At 36.3% G+C, this 16,378-nt stretch overlaps 2 protein-coding genes across 2 annotated transcripts in view; both read left to right on the forward strand.

Moving 5' to 3' along the window:
- LOC136031327 (endophilin-A-like) overlaps positions 1-16,378 on the forward strand; it is a gene marked incomplete in the record, with an annotated part of 91,456 nt that overhangs the window by 37,002 nt on the left and 38,076 nt on the right. The window contains 1 exon segment of the mRNA XM_065710809.1: positions 5,975-6,191. Coding sequence (XP_065566881.1) covers positions 5,975-6,191 — 217 coding nt within the window.
- On the forward strand, positions 11,948-14,096 carry LOC136031326 (uncharacterized). Its single transcript, XM_065710808.1, has one exon. The coding sequence runs from the start codon at positions 12,058-12,060 to the stop codon at positions 13,975-13,977; it is 1,920 nt and encodes a 639-aa protein (XP_065566880.1). The 5' UTR covers positions 11,948-12,057; the 3' UTR covers positions 13,978-14,096.

Consider the following 16,378-nt stretch of genomic DNA (forward strand, 5'->3'; position numbering starts at 1 on the left):
TTTCTCTTAATTTTCTGGAAACAGAATCATGGACCTGCAACTTTTAGTTGCTAAGAATTGATAAATTTTTTATTAACTTAGGAACATTCAAATGGGATGTTCAAATGCAAAAGCTTTAAGACAGCATTTAGAACTTCCAAAAAAGTATAAAATACATACAAAAATGTAAAATTCTAATGTCTTCCGCAGTTATTTTTTAAATGAATAAATTCGCAGGTTTTTTTTAAATTCTTTAAAGTTTTTGGATTTCCTTTTTGAATTACAAACACAATTGTTTGTAAAATCGTTACTAATGTTATTATGGGGTCCGGCGTATCCCCCTAAAAATCCTCTCCCTGGAAATTTTCCCATTTCTTGTGGAGATTCCACCCGAAAAATTCCCCTCTCCCGCGGAAAATCCCTCCCGTGGAAAATTCTTCCCGTGTTAAAACTGTGCAGCCAATGGGAAATTAAGGCGAATAAAAAGAATGACGAACAAAAGGGATTCCATAATATTCTACCTATATTCGAAAATACATGTAAAATACGTAGTGTAGAATCAAGCAGTTCGTGGTAAGGAAGCAATTCGGGCCAATAGTAACCAAAATTTAAAAACAAGGAATTTTGATAACAATTAACGCATCAAAAGAATTTGCTTTTTATTGTTCCAAGCATATTAAGTTCATTCTGTTTAATTTTATACATGAAATACTACGAGCCTGAGAAAATTTGCCGGATTTTTGAGAATTTGGGAATATACCTAAAAAAAAATACCCCCAAAAATACGGGATTTTGTATTATTTTTTTTTTACCCCGGAAGAAATATCACAGATTTGTTCTTATTTCAAGAGGGATCGGCCCTAGAAGATCACTAGAGGGCTCATTTGAATGGAAATTAAAAATTCTAGACCCCGTATAGAGTTACCAAAGAAAATGGTGATATTAGGAATAAGGAGCTCCGTCAATTTTAAAGTTTTATTTTGCTTGATTCTAACTTAGGGTTTGACTCCTTGTCATTTAAATTAAATTATCAAAAAATGTCCTTTTAAGATATTTCAGATGGGAAAACCTTATGACGTACGCCTAGTGGACGTGTTCTCGGTCGCAACTGTGAACCGATGCGTCATACAGTTATACATGGGGATATGGAAGGATACCCTCCCCTTATATTTTCAGCTAGTTAGATAAAAAAGAAAATGAGTCGGTTAAATAATGGCGTGAAGCGCAACTACTTTACTGGTTCAATTTTATTTATTAGGGTAATTATTAGGGTAATTATTAGGGTAATTTATTAGGGTAAATGGGCTAATGGAAATATATAACGTAAAATCAATGAAAGAAGATCAGTCTCAGTCGACAGAAAACAGAAAATAATTTAATTTTAGTAGCAATATCAGTCAGTTGTTGGCAATCAAATCATATTATGCGCAAGTAATCAAGTTTTGATTACATGTACTTCAAAAGTTGACCTGTTCTATGGAAATTCGCTGTTCATGCACGTTTACAAGATTTTATTTTAGGGATGCCCTGTATTCCCAGAAATGGGGTGCAGATTTGAAAAAAAAAGATCGGCAAATTTCTTGAAAATACAAGGAATGAAAGGAAAACTTGCGTTTCTATGAAGTTTAAGGGTCTGAAGTCCCCCTTCAAAATCCCATGCGTGTGTGCCAGGTATTTACGTGGTGGTTTTTGAATTGAGAATGACAGTTACTGACTTGTCATGCGTAAAAAATCGATATTATGGCTCAATGTTCATGTTTGATATCCCTCATGCTAAAGTAAAGACTCGGAAACTCATAAAGACTGGAAATTCAAGTGACCCCAACTGGAAACTCATGAATGCAATCTCTTAATTTGGCTATCGTGCTTTTTCCATTTGACCGTATTTTGTCTGTGGTCCTAGACTTACAAACTTTTTTATTTAGTTTCAATTCAATTAAACGCTGCTTTACTAAGGATGGTTCGATTTTTTTTTTTATTATTATTATTATTAGTGCGTTTTCGTTTCTTTTCGTATGGTTCACCTAAGCACAACGAAGACGAACAAAAGTTCCAAAACACGTGCAAAGGGGTGAATGGGTGATAGGGGCTCCTTTATTATGCTGTTTGGACGGAACTTTCTCAGATCGGAGGAAATACCCTTTCTCACTTGCATCAAATTCTCATATACCTGAGAGGTCTTATGATTATTAATACAAGGAGTCATTTGTCGGTTAAGACAGCTAATGAGAGTGGGTATACTTGAATGTGTATTTTCTTGTAACATGCCACACAGTGCTAGGCACACAAAAGGCCTGATATTCTTCTGATTATTTCTGAGTTTAACTAGTAGTTCTTTTACCTATTGAACCTTCGCCTGAAGAAACCAAGAGATGGCTCAGACTGGATAACAACCTCAGGGAGTTGGCTCCGGTTGGGCATGTAGCGCCGGATGAATCTGTGATTCAAGTACTCTCGCCTAGGTATCTCGTCTTTGAGGTTACTAGAGCAAGTTGTGTGTCTATGTGTTTGTTTGGTCGCCTTTAAAACTGTTGACTTTAAAAGTAGTCGTAGGATTTTGGCTGTAAAACAGCCTCTGTTACTAGCCCTATTTTGCTTCCTTCTGAATGGGGCTTATTGAGTTCTGGGACCCTTCCTTCCCCAGTATAAAGCGGGTTGCTATCTTCGACAGTAGGTCTCATGCTGGAATTACCAGATAGAGGTGGATGGTAGAATAGTTTTGAGCATACAATGAATTTCAGCTGTAGTACGGGAGTGTTGGATCCAATGAACATGGTTGTTGCAGAAAAATTAGCTTATATATACATTCCCAGGAGACAAAATTCATTAACTGTCATGGTGGTTTTAAGATAAAATTAGGAAAATGGTGGGAGACCTTCGATCTGGAGATAAGGTGCTTTTTTGTTTTTACTGCATCAAATCTGGCCATCAAATGGCATCAGACCATTTCTCAATCTCCTTGTGACAAGATACATTTTATTTTAAAATCACCTTCCCTAGCAATAATTGCTGAATGTGTACTTCTTTTTAAATGAACAAATACAGTCAAAACAGGACAACACAGATACAGGAGATCCTGCTGAAGGGACAAGGAAGTTCTTGTAAGGTCTTTGTGTGGCTCGAACTGCTTCAAGGGTGTTTAGTTTTTCGTAAAGGGATGTACAGGGTTCACTAAGCTCTATCTTATGTCACTAATGTCTGCAGAAAAAAGAGTGAGGCCCAGGGTACTACCTTGAAGTATCCTAGCATTTACAAGATGGCTATGACTGCATTTATGCTGCCAGAGATAGTTGTGGCTGCATTTATGCAGCCAGAGGTGGCTAAGATAGTATTCACAATATTACAATACATACAATTAAATAAAATGCCATATTAATAAAAATAGAGAAAAAAGAGGGTTTGATGGGGTTTACCCCCTCGTCAATACCTCGCTCTTTACGCTAAAGTTCGAATTTTGTTCCATTTCTTTAAGAATGGCCCCTGAATCACAAAGGCCGTTTAATTAGAATAAATAGCTCTTTTGAAAGTACTAAAAAAAAACTTTAGCGTAAAGAGCGAGGTATTGACTAGGGTCGAATCCCCTCATATACGTAATAATTTCTGTTCGTTTTAGGTTTGAATGTCGCTCCTTACTTTAAATTGAAAAAAACTTATTTTTTTAATTTAATTTCTGATCGTATTTTAAATAATGCAGGGAAATCCAGCGTCACCTATATGGAAAAATTCGCTTCGCCCATGGAAAATTCCTCCGAGGAAAGATCCTCCCACGTAACCCCTTCCCACAACCCCTTTCCCCGGGGACTCCGGGGGATTAAGTTATCCTCAAAGATAAGATTATTATATTTTTTTACTGCTGAACAAAATGGCTGCCTCAAAATTTTGATCCGGTAACTTTTGGGGAAAATGAGCGCGGGAGGGGGCCTAGTTGCCCTCCAATTTTCTTGGTTACTTAAAAAGGACACAAGAGCTTTTAATTTTCATTCGAATAAGCCCTCTCGCGATATTCTAGGACCATTGGGCGGTAACCTTTGAAAAAAAAGACAAGCATCCGTGATCTTTCTTCGGGCAAAAACGCAAAATTCCACATTTTAGCAGATAGGAGCTTGAAACCTCTACAGTAAGGTTTTCTGATAAGATTCTATGACTTTTAAGGGGTGTTTCCCCCTTTTTTTGAACGTAAGGCAAATTTTTTCAGGCTCGTAATTGGGTAAGACTAAAGTTAATGAAACTTATATATTTGAAATCAGCATAAAAATGCAATTCTTGTTCTGTATTTATTGGTATCAATGTTCTGTTTTTTAAGATTTCGGTTACTATTGAGCTGGGTCGCTCCGTACCTACTGTTCGTTACCACTAACTGTTTGAAAAGATTATTGTAAAGTATTTTATTGGCAACGCTGTTGTCCTAATCCAGGAAAGGAGGCTTATAGGTTTAATTCAGACTGTAATCATATGATCGTGATCTGATTTGGTGATTGGGTCAATAGGACCTATTTTTTTCGTTGAGGAGAGGTGCAAAGAGGTATCCAAGACCAAAGTACTGTTGGGAGTTGAATGATAAGAGTCCTGGCTAGTTCTGCGCAGCATAGTTTTAGGACAATGTTTGGCATGTTAAATGGACTTGATGATCAGGTCGTATCAAGGCTCTGTAGAACATGGAGTAAGGATTTTTATAAAAAATGTGGTATAGATTGTTCATAGATCATAATGATTCATTTGTAAGGTTTGGATTTCCAGTAGAAAATTGAAAGTTCCCCTTGAAAATTAAAAATCTTAATTCTCAGTTGAACGTCACTATTGCTGTATTTTGTGTGTAAAGTATATTTTATTCGATTTTTAAAGAACATATTTGCATGCTGTATTTGGATTTCGTTGATGTGTTGTTCTTGATTTTACGTAGTTCTGTTTTTTTTTTTTTTGTATTTGACGTTTGGAGCAAATTTGGCTATCTCAGAGCTTGTGGTAGCACATAAAATGAAATACCATCTTACGAAGTAACAGCTCTACAGCAGCAATAAATATAAAATGTGTATCTCAAGAGACCCAAATCTTTGTTAATAAGCATTTTAATGCTTATTGACTTCTTTTGTAACTAATTGATTGAGCGATCTACAGGGATGGTTCTGATCACTCTTGTGCTCGGAGCATAATTTTGACTAGCGCCACCCCCCCGTCTCTCTCAAAATTTTCAGGCCATAATTTTAACAAAAATTTTTTTTCTTATCTTCGATTAATTAATTAATTTATAATTTAAGTTTCAGTTATTTTTTAGTTTAATATTTAATTATTTGAATATTTTTGTTTTCTTTATAAACTAATACTTTTTTGATTGTTTTTATTTATTAACTGCGCCCTCTACTTTATTTTAATAAAAATAAAATTTCAAAAATTACAAAATGATGACAACTATTAGATTATTTATTTGAAATTTTTCGTCCCTAAAATTTCTGCATAATCTAGCCATTTTTTCGTGCGATTTGTCTTTTTTCCGTTACTTCCATTACTGTTTTTTTCCATTAGTATAACTGTTGATATTCGATTTTTTTGTAATGGACATCTAAAATTTGTAGAAATTTGATCGCACTATATGACACTTGTATAACATGAACAAAAAGTATTTAAAATTTCTTATAAATGCCAAAATCTTGGATAATAAGCATTTCAATGTTTATTGACTTTTCTTTACATTTGATTGAAGAGTCCAACAAATTTTTTACTCTGTTATGTCTTTTTTTTCTGTCATGACTTTTCGTCTTGGTATAACTTTTGGCGTCGATAATAATGTAGTATAATATGTGTTTAATCCAAACTCTGATCATAAGCTTTACTGTTGCCGACATAGATTGTTGAAAAATTCGTAATTTTTACAACTTACTTATTATGTACGAGGGAGATTCTTCAACTCCCTCATTTAATTTCCTTATTGTAGTAATGAGGACCTGTTTTAATTATAATTAAATGCCTGTATACTGAAGCATCACTATCCTATTTAAAGAGAACAGACATAACGTACGAGCTTGTCGAAGAGCTACAGCTGAAAACCAAAGAATTTCTTCAGCCAAACCCCAATGCAAGAGCTAAGATGGCCGCAGTCAAAAGTATATCAAAGCTGAGTGGACAAGCTAAAGCTGCCACCTATCCCCAACCCGAGGGGGTTCTTGGTGAGGCTATGGTCACGTTCGGGAGGAAACTTGGGGATGACAACCAGTTTGGTATGTTTCTTCACTTAAACTTTAATGACATATTGGTGTTTGTTGTCCTTTAGTTGTTTTCATTAGTTAACACGAGTGATGTTTTGTGTTGTCCACTTCTTATGCAAAGAATAATATTTTAAAGTTCTAGCCTCAATTGATCTGTAATCGATTATGTCTTTTACCTCATACAACTTTTTTGTATTATAATTTTTCATAAATTTGGTACTTCAAGAGTGGCTGTTTGATCAAGAAAGGAGCTTAGAAACTTGTTGTTTTCAAGTCGCTTAACAAGCTGTATAAGATGCATTGTGTGGTAGTTATTACTACTACTAGCAGCTACTACTATAATGCTACTTGCACTCATTACAAAATTAAGCCACCTGAGGGCAACACAACTGTTTATCGTCCATCTCATGGTCCAGACCTTCACCATTCGCTCCATGATTGTCCCGTCATTCCGTAGAATTTCTACTTTCTCCTATTCTCTTTTTATGTCATCTTCCAACCCCTCATTGGAGAACCCCCTGCTTTTCATTTAACCCTAACCAGCCCGGATGGCAGGCTGGGGGCCCGCCATCCGGTTCTTTTGCACACTCTTTCTGCGTACTTTCCCCAGATTTCTCCAGGTACCCATTTAGAGCTGGGTCAACTCTGGCTGTGCTTACAGAATCACGTCACTGGCCCCCGTCCCAAATTAAATAATTGGCTACGACAGGGATTGACCCCGCGCTCCATGGACAAAGAATCATTCCTTCGTTTGACCCTAGATTGAATACAAAAAAATAGATTTTTGCAAGTATTCCATGGTAGATGTAGATGGCGGGACCAAACCACGTTTTTCACAGCTTCTTGTTCGAAGTATAGTCGCGGTAATGGGTATCAAAATTGGTATCCTTAGGAATTCTTCTGGTAAAAGTTAAGCAATCCTCTTCAACTTCTCAAAGCTCCTGTGTTTTTATTTTTTATTTGTTTTATTTTTCTCTTGTTGCGTGAGACTATAGGGTTTTGTTTTGTTTTGGTGTTATGTTACTGTTACTGTGTATAACAATCCTTTTCCGTGCAGGGTATTCATACACCCTTTGTATATCCCAGTTCACTACCTAACTGCTGACTAACTAATTCGAACACTATTTAAAACTGAACACTGTTCAACTGGGTTTACGACCATATCTAACGAAGGGTTTGTAAAATCAGACTTTCACTATAACAACAAAATTTATATCAAATTAAGTTAAATGTTATCATAATCAATCTAGCTTCGTGCAATTTTCATTTTCCTTCATATGAATCTGTTGATAAAAAAAGAAATCGTAAAATCTCAGGCTTATGAGCCTATGAATCTCTTCTAGGAAAAATGTCACCAAATTTTGTTTTTTCATACCCCCCTTGAAACCCATCCATCAGGTATTTAATGAGGATTGAGCTTATATATAAATAAAAAAAAAATAACAATCCCCAGAGGGTATAACCCGTAAAAGACTAAACACAACATTAGCAAAAACAATTCAGTTGAAAAAGGCAAAAGAAGGGGAAAAAGACATAAGGACCTTGACTGAGGTCATCAAAATACACAAAAAATAGCAAAATCTCCACACAAAAATGATCTGCCAGAAAAAAAAAATCACAACTTAGAGGGCTAGGAACAACTTACTGAGTTCATAAACTCAAACGATGTAATTTTAACTATTTACAGAATTCTAGTAGAACTCTACACATTTCTAGCAAAAACAGGGAAAGAGAAAATTAGAGTGAAAGAGGGGAAATCATTATTGCTCTTCAGTATCTTTTATCGCAGACTTATGGAAATTTTCACTGTTTCCTAGCAAATCCCATTGTATATCCTATGCTTCTAATAATTTTTTTTATCAAAAATGTTTCTCTTTTCTGCGATGTTCATTGAATTGCATGAGGATCAGTGGATTTCTTTCTTTCCACTTAGGAAACAACCAAGGAGTATTGATCGCGAGTGGGTGGATCTGCTACAATCAGCAGAGAGTCATGGGCATTCAAAGCAGGGATTGCAAATTAAGAGAAGTTTATTATATTGACATTCCTGTTTGCTTGCATTCAAGGGAGTATCCTGTCAAAATAACTTTGACCTCGTAGAAATTCTCGCACTGCATAACGTGACAAATAAGAACTTATAATAGGCTCACAAGAGCTATATGGGATGCATATAATAGTCTAAATATACTAACAGTATTTTTTGCGTACTTCAAAAATATGTTTATTCGCTAAGAAAAAGCATAACAATCTGATTTAAAAGCAAACATAATGTCTGGGTTTCACTTCATTCAGACCTAAAATTTCAAGGGTATTGATGTATTTAAACGAAGTTTTTTGTCTTGAGTCTTCTCTCTCGTTGTTGTTGTGAGTTGTGTGCGCGTGTGTGCGTTTGAGAGTTGCATTTTATTTGTTTCAGTTAGGGCTCTACCTAATTGTGCATAACCATTTGTGACATGTGTGAAAATTTGCGTACTACCGTTTTCCTACTGTGAAAAATTGATCCGGGTCACGACTTTGGAAAATTCATCAATGGCCTATATTTTGGAAAAAACATTTTTCATATGAATGGTGACACATATACAAGGAAGATTAAACTTTGCTAGAGATGAATGTCTATGGTAAATATTCTAGAAGGCATATTACTATTTAATATGCAAAAGGATTAGCTGAATAAAATTAAATTAAGGCTGTTTTGTGAATTAAAAAACTCTTTTCATCACCGGAGCTCGGCCCCTGGTTCTATCGTAACACTGCCTTTAATATCTAACAACAATGCCTTTTTGCAACAACATTTTTTTACGACAAAAAAATCTTTATTAAATACAATTCATGCCGGCTTGACGACCGGTTTACAAACAAAGCATAAATATGCTTGAAAAACGTAATTAGTACACAATTACTAAATTTAACAACTAACCAAATCATCACTGGAATAAACACAAATAAAGAACAATAAAATCCCACTTTCCGAATTTAGTCTGGATAGGTATTCCAGACCACCAGACCCGTGTGCTTTGCCACATGGCTTGATCGAACCATACTTCTTGGCTCGCTCGCCAGTTCTTCAGCATTTCTCGTTGCATACCCGTGATAAAATGAATTAAAACGAAAAAAATTATCGAAAACATCAGGCGCGAAACCATTCAAACTCTGAAACATGAAAATACCAATCTGAAAATCTTTAATTTGACCAACATTCAAAATCCTGCGTTTCCTAAAAATCGACTCTCTGCTCAAAACTCCTGTACCATATTTACCAATTAACCTCACTGCTTTATTTTTCTGAGTCTGCACTCGTTTAAAATTGCATGTAACATTTATAGTCCAAATCGTACATCCATAATTTATTAACGGCACAATCAAAGAGAAATATAAAAGAACTAAAATATAATATGACAAGGTAAAAAATGTTGAAAACGTTTTAAAATTCCAAGACCACGCGCTACCTTATACGCAACCACATCAGCGTGTTTTCTCCAACTGAGGTTCTGATCGAGAATTAATCCTATGTACTGCACTTCCTCAACCTGCTTTAATAATGAACCATTTATGGCTATTTCACTGGGAAGATTTGGAGATGTAACCAATCCGATTAAACAGTATATAATTACTCTTTGTCGCGCTAATGCTGAGTAAGCTAATGGATACAAACTCAATCAACCCTTGCAAAGCTCTGTTTGTTTTCTGGACCAATTCTTCAAAAGTCTTCGCTGCCACAACAAGTGCTGTATTGTCAGCAAAAGATGTCATAGACACACAGGAATATAGAACCGCATAGTGTCAACATACACTAAATACAACAGGGGTCGTAAGATGGAACCCTGTGGAACTCCACATGAAACAGAAAAAACCTAGAAAACTTTTCTCCTAGATTTAACCTCACTGACCTACCATTTAAATACGGAACTAAACCAATCCAAACATCTCCCTTTTACATCCAAATCTCTTAATCTATCCAATAAAATACTGAAATCAACGGTATCAAACGCTTTTTTAAAATCTATAAAAATCTTAATACAATACTCACCCGTTTCTAAAGCTAAATCAACATTTTTAAAAGATGATGTACAGCATGCGAAGTCGAATGGCCCTTTTGGAATATTAGTTTAATCATGACGATTTTGAAATTAGTAGTTAGGGTTGCAGCACTCAACTTAAATTTCGGTTAATCGTAGAAGAAGTGATGAGAGCGTATTGGTTGATCCAGGGCTGTTCAAAGGGGTGTAACCAGGGCATGTTGCCCTGGGCTGTGGATTTGGGGTCTTGACAAAATAAAATCAGGGGTGTTACAAGAAAAACTTTTAAAGCACATCAAATATTTCTTTATATGAATTTTCTTGTTTTTTTACGAGTGGGCCATTTTTTTTTTTTTGGGGGGGGGGTGTTCCAACTTAACCGTCCCCCTAGATACGGCCTTGCCTATTAGTTCCCCTTTTCCTCATCATCATCGCTCAAGCAACTTTCATTATTAATTTGTGAAGCTAATGGAATACAAGAGACAAAAAATCGATCTTGTTTTTCAAGAAAAACAAATTTCCATCTCATTGTGTGCCGGAAAGTATGACTTTTATTCTAAATATTATGAAATCTTGTTTAAAATCTAAAAATATTTGAAATCTGAAGTTTGACTATTTCTCCCGATTTTGTAAGAACGGTTACTGAAACACAGAGGGCTTTTAATTAGAATAGGAGGATTTTTTAAAAGTGCTAACAGATTTAGCGTAAAGAGCAAGATATTGAGGAGGGGGTAACCCTTCATATACGGAATTATTTCTGTTCGTTTTGAGTTTTAATGTTGCTCCTTACTTTCATTACAAAGAAAATTGTTTCTGTTTTGTTTTTTTTTTTTGTTTAATAATGAGCTAGTACGAAATCTATATATATAAAAATAAGTTGTCTGAGTGTGTGTGTGTGTGTGTCGAGTGACGTCATGTTTGTGTGTCGACTGACGTCATGTTTGTCGACTGACGTCATTTTAAGGATTAAGCTGTATGCGTCATGAAGTTGTTTGTCGACTGACGTCATGTTTGTCAACTGATGAAATTACATACCGGGACACCGGGACACAAATGACGACCGGGAACCTCAAAGAGCAATTACAGACTGGGACACCCGGACACAAATCACGACCGGGACACAGGGAATATAAATGACGACCGGGACACAGGGACACAACTACAACGGGGACGCCGGGGGCACAGGCGGGATATATAAATGACAACCGGGACACAGGGATTGTTTGAATAGAAATTACAGACCGGGACACCGGGACACAAATGACAACCGGGACACAGGGAATATAAATGACGACCGGGACACTCAAAGAGAAATTACAAACTGGGACACCGGGACACAAATGACGACCGGGACACAGGGAATATAAATGACGACCGGGATACAGGGACACATCATTAGAATAATGAGGTATAGATCTGAATACGGATTGTTTTTCCCATGGACAATTATATGTTGCATGTTCAAGAGTCAGTAAACCTGACAATCTATTTATATGCATAGACAATGGGACAGCGAAGAATGTTGTATATTCGCATGTTTTACGTAGTTAAAAACATATATATATATCTATCTCTATTCACAGGGACACAACTACAATGGCGCGTAACGACATATGGCGCGTCATAGGTCAACTATGAGATAAAACTAAGTTAAGATAAAGCTAAATTAAGATACAGCTAAGTTAAGATAAAGTTAAAAATAGCATAAAATTGTCCTCGAAATAAAATTGAATACCATATTAGTTTGAGAGCCAAAAGTGTATTTTTTATTTAAGCAAAATTAGTTTTCACTTGCTGTTATTTTTTACCCTTAGTACTTGTGACCAGCTTTATATCTATGATTGTACCAAATTCAAATAGCCATGCCTAACGATTTGAAAACAAGTTCAAATTTAGACAAGTTGAAGCAAGAGATTAACACGAAATTTCATAAAATGAGTATTGAAGAAGTCTACAAGCAACTTAGGAGTCATCCTGAGAAGGGTCTAACAGACGAGCAAAGTAGTGAAAATCTTAAGCGTTATGGTCCCAATGCTTTAACCCCACCTGTTGTCACACCTGAATGGTTAAACTTTGTTAAATATCTTTTTGGAGGGTTTTCGGTGCTGCTTTGGGGAGGGGCAGTTCTGTGTCTTGTAGCTTTTTTTATCGAACTTTACACTAAGGAGGAATGGGGATATGACAGTTTAAGGTTGGCTATTGTCTTAGCTATGCTTAACGATTTGCTTAACGATTTGCTTAACGATTTGAAAACAAGTTCAAATTTAGACAAGTTGAAGCAAGAGATTAACACGAAATTTCATAAAATGAGTATTGAAGAAGTCTACAAGCAACTTAGGAGTCATCCTGAGAAGGGTCTAACAGACGAGCAAAGTAGTGAAAATCTTAAGCGTTATGGTCCCAATGCTTTAACCCCACCTGTTGTCACACCTGAATGGTTAAAATTTGTTAAACATCTTTTTGGAGGGTTTTCGGTGCTGCTTTGGGGAGGGGCAGTTCTGTGTTTTATCGAACTTTACACCAAGGAGGAATGGGGATATGACAGTTTATGGTTGGCTATTGTCTTAGCTAATGTTGTCATTATAACTGGAGTTTTTACATATGCCCAAGAACGTAAATCATCTCGACTTATGGAAAGTTTTAAGAAGTTGGTGCCTCAGTCTGCGACAGTTATTCGCGGAAAAGAAGAGAAAAAAATTGCAGCTAAAGATCTGACGATTGGTGATATTGTTCTTATCAAATCTGGGGACAGAATCCCAGCTGACATTCGTGTTATTGAAGCTACAGGATTTAAAGTGGATAACTCCTCACTCACTGGTGAGTCAGAGCCACAGTCCCGCTCTCCAGAATGTACAAATGATAGCCCCACGGAAACTAAAAATTTGGTATTCTCCATGACTAACGCTGTTGAAGGCGCAATGAAGGGTATAGTCATCGAAACCGGTGACCGTACACAGGTAGGTCGCATTGCAGCTCTCACTACTAGACTGGGCTCAACCGAGACCCCCATAGACCCCCAAGAAAAAAAGCCCGAAGACTACCCCCAAGAGATTAACACGAAATTTCATAAAATGAGTATTGAAGAAGTCTACAAGCAACTTAGGAGTCATCCTGAGAAGGGTCTAACAGACGAGCAAAGTAGCGAAAATCTTAAGAAATATGGTCCCAATGCTTTAACCCCACCTGATGTCACACCTGAATGGTTAAAATTTGTTAAACATCTTTTTGGAGGGTTTTCGCTGCTGCTTTGGGGAGGGGCAGTTCTGTGTCTTGTAGCTTTTTTTATCGAACTTTACACTAATGAGGAATGGGGATATGACAATTTATGGTTGGCTATTGTCTTAGCTAGTGTTGTCATTATAAATGGAGTTTTTACATATATCCAAGAACGTAAATCATCTCGACTTATGGAAAGTTTTAAGAAGTTGGTGCCTCACTCTGCTACAGTTATTCGCGGAAAAGAAGAGAAAAAAATTGCAGCTAAAGATCTGACGATTGGTGATATTGTTCTTGTCAAATCTGGGGACAGAATCCCAGCTGACATTCGTGTTATTGAAGCTACAGGATTTAAAGTGGATAACTCCTTACTCACTGGTGAGTCAGAGCCACAGTCCCGCTCTCCAGAATGTACAAATGATAGCCCCACGGAAACTAAAAATTTGGTATTCTCCATGACTAACGCTGTTGAAGGCGCAATGAAGGGTATAGTCATTGAAACCGGTGACCGTACACAGGTAGGTCGCATTGCAGCTCTCACTACTTTCATGAACAATTTGGACTAAGGGGGCATCAAGGATTTTCGCTGGGTGGGGGTATTTTTGAGAATGGGCTTAAAAAATACAAAATGTGTCAAAAATTTGTTTGTACGCATCTTTGTTACTTTTTTGCGAGTCAGACAAAATTCCGGGACGAGGGGGTCAAACACGGTACCATCTCCCTCTGGATATGGCCTTGACTGGGACTGTTGTTAAGATTTTAGAAGGAAGTGATCAGCCTGTACTAGTCCTAATTAAAGATAGGACAAGGGCCTAAATTGTAATAACGAAAGTATTGAAGTGCAATGGGCATACAGTTTTATGGATCTCTTAAACCGTTATAAGTTGCTGAAAATAATATAGAATGGAAGGGAAATCGTTTTTGACAATTTGGAAGTAAACGAAGATTTATCTGGGGAGCTAGAGACAATACTAAAATGATCATAGAATATTAAGACTCCAGGTGCGGGTAGTGTGGTAAATGAGTATTGAAATATGGTAATTGTTAAGTTACGAAACAAATTACTGAAGATTGTGAATTTGATTTTTGAAAAACGGGAAGTACCTAGTGATTTTAGAAATAGTTAACTAAAGATTTTATAAGAAAGTTGATAAGAGTGAGGATAGTAATATACGCATTAAATTGATTTATGTAATAAGTACATTACCTTGTATTGAAATACTCACTAGACTAAGAGATGTAGATAAATTTTAAGAGAAGAACAGTTAAGTTTTTGGAAGAGGACATGATGTGTTGACTACTTTTTCACTCTTGGATTAATAATTGAGAAGTTTATATAACACTGAATAGAGTGTATAGATTAATAATTGAGGATGGGCCTGAACGATCAAACCCCCTTAGTGATCAGTTTTATATAGCCGACAGAAGAGCTTTATTGACTGTCTCTAACCTCGTATCTGTCCTAGTCGAGTGAGTTGCGCGCTAGAATTGAAATCCTGAGGACAGGGGCTTGAGTCCTGGTGTGGCTAGTTATCTGGTTTGGAACGGTGTCAGTAATATGACTCTGTAAGATCAGCCAGAGTTGACCCAACTCTAAATGGGTACCTGGAGAAATCTGGGGGGGGGGAAATACGGGAAGCGTCGGTTGATTTGCCCCAAACGACGCATTGCCCTCCCTGCTGAAGGCAGAACACGAGAGATCGGTACCTGCGCTATGCCTACCATTGATCAGCATGCGAAAACATTTTTAACGTATTTTAACCTTGTATGGTATTTTATTAATTTGCTATAAAAAAACTTCGTGAATGCGACTCTTTTTGGGCATAAGAAGGTCATTAAGGTGCGAACAGACGTTTAGATGTTGGAAGGAATGAAATGAGATTTACAATGTTACCGAACTTCGTCTTGCCTACGCTAAAAGCGTCGAATTTTATTTTCAGAATTTTAACTTACTATTGCTCTTCGTCTGGCTCTTTACTTCTTTTCCTGATTAATTTTCAAATTTATTCAAATCATTGCTGCGCAAAGTTAATTTGACAGGACATATAAAAACAAACTGATGAGAAACACAAAACAATCTCGTTGAAAATTAAACATAATGTCTGGAGTCTAGTTCATCCAGAACTCAAATTAAAAAAAAAAGAAAATCGAAGTTATGAACGAAATTTAAGAAAAACTGTTTTGTCTTTACTTTTTCCTCTCTTTCTTTTTTGTAGTAGGCTTTTGTTTGTGTGTGTGAGCCTTGTAATTTGTTTGTCTAGATTAGAGTTGTGATTAATTTTGCATAAGTATTTGTGCAATACTTTTGTTATGTTGTAAACAAATGTTCTAAATAAATACCTCTGATGCATTGTCTTATGGCTAAATCAGAGGTACGGGCTCAAATTCTAATATTACGAAAGATGAAACAACAAATTAAGGGACAAAAAATTGCTCTAAGAAGCGTAGTTTGTAAGGGGCTGTAAGAAGAACGCAAATATAAACTGAAAAGATAGAAAAAATAAATAGAAAAATATACAGCCTATAACTCACATTCTCACTTTAATTGGTACTGCTGAGAAAGAAGGCTGGAACCTATGAATTCGAAATCAAAGATAACCTTAGCATGCAAGGTCAAATATATCCATTGCAAGTTATTAAAAGTAAGAGAAATACTATTTAGAGGTTTGTACGTTCTCTTCAGCCATGTATTTAAGTCCTATTTTTAGTGACTGTCAAGTTTATTTCATCATTCTGTGCTTGGTTTTGAATATTTCCGTCTATTGTGGCTACAAATCGAGGTGCTTATCGGTTGTATAATAGACACTATAAAATTTCGACACAAGCAACTGGTCAAATAACTTCTTTATACTGTCGATCATTTGGATGGCAAAGACCAGATGGGATAATAACCGGTTAGTTTGCTTTGACTAGTGATGGAAATTAGTGTCTCACCATGTATATTCAAGTTAAGATTTGGGATTTGCC

Source organism: Artemia franciscana, chromosome 9 (assembly GCF_032884065.1).
Source record: "Artemia franciscana chromosome 9, ASM3288406v1, whole genome shotgun sequence".
Lineage (NCBI taxonomy): Eukaryota > Metazoa > Arthropoda > Branchiopoda > Anostraca > Artemiidae > Artemia > Artemia franciscana.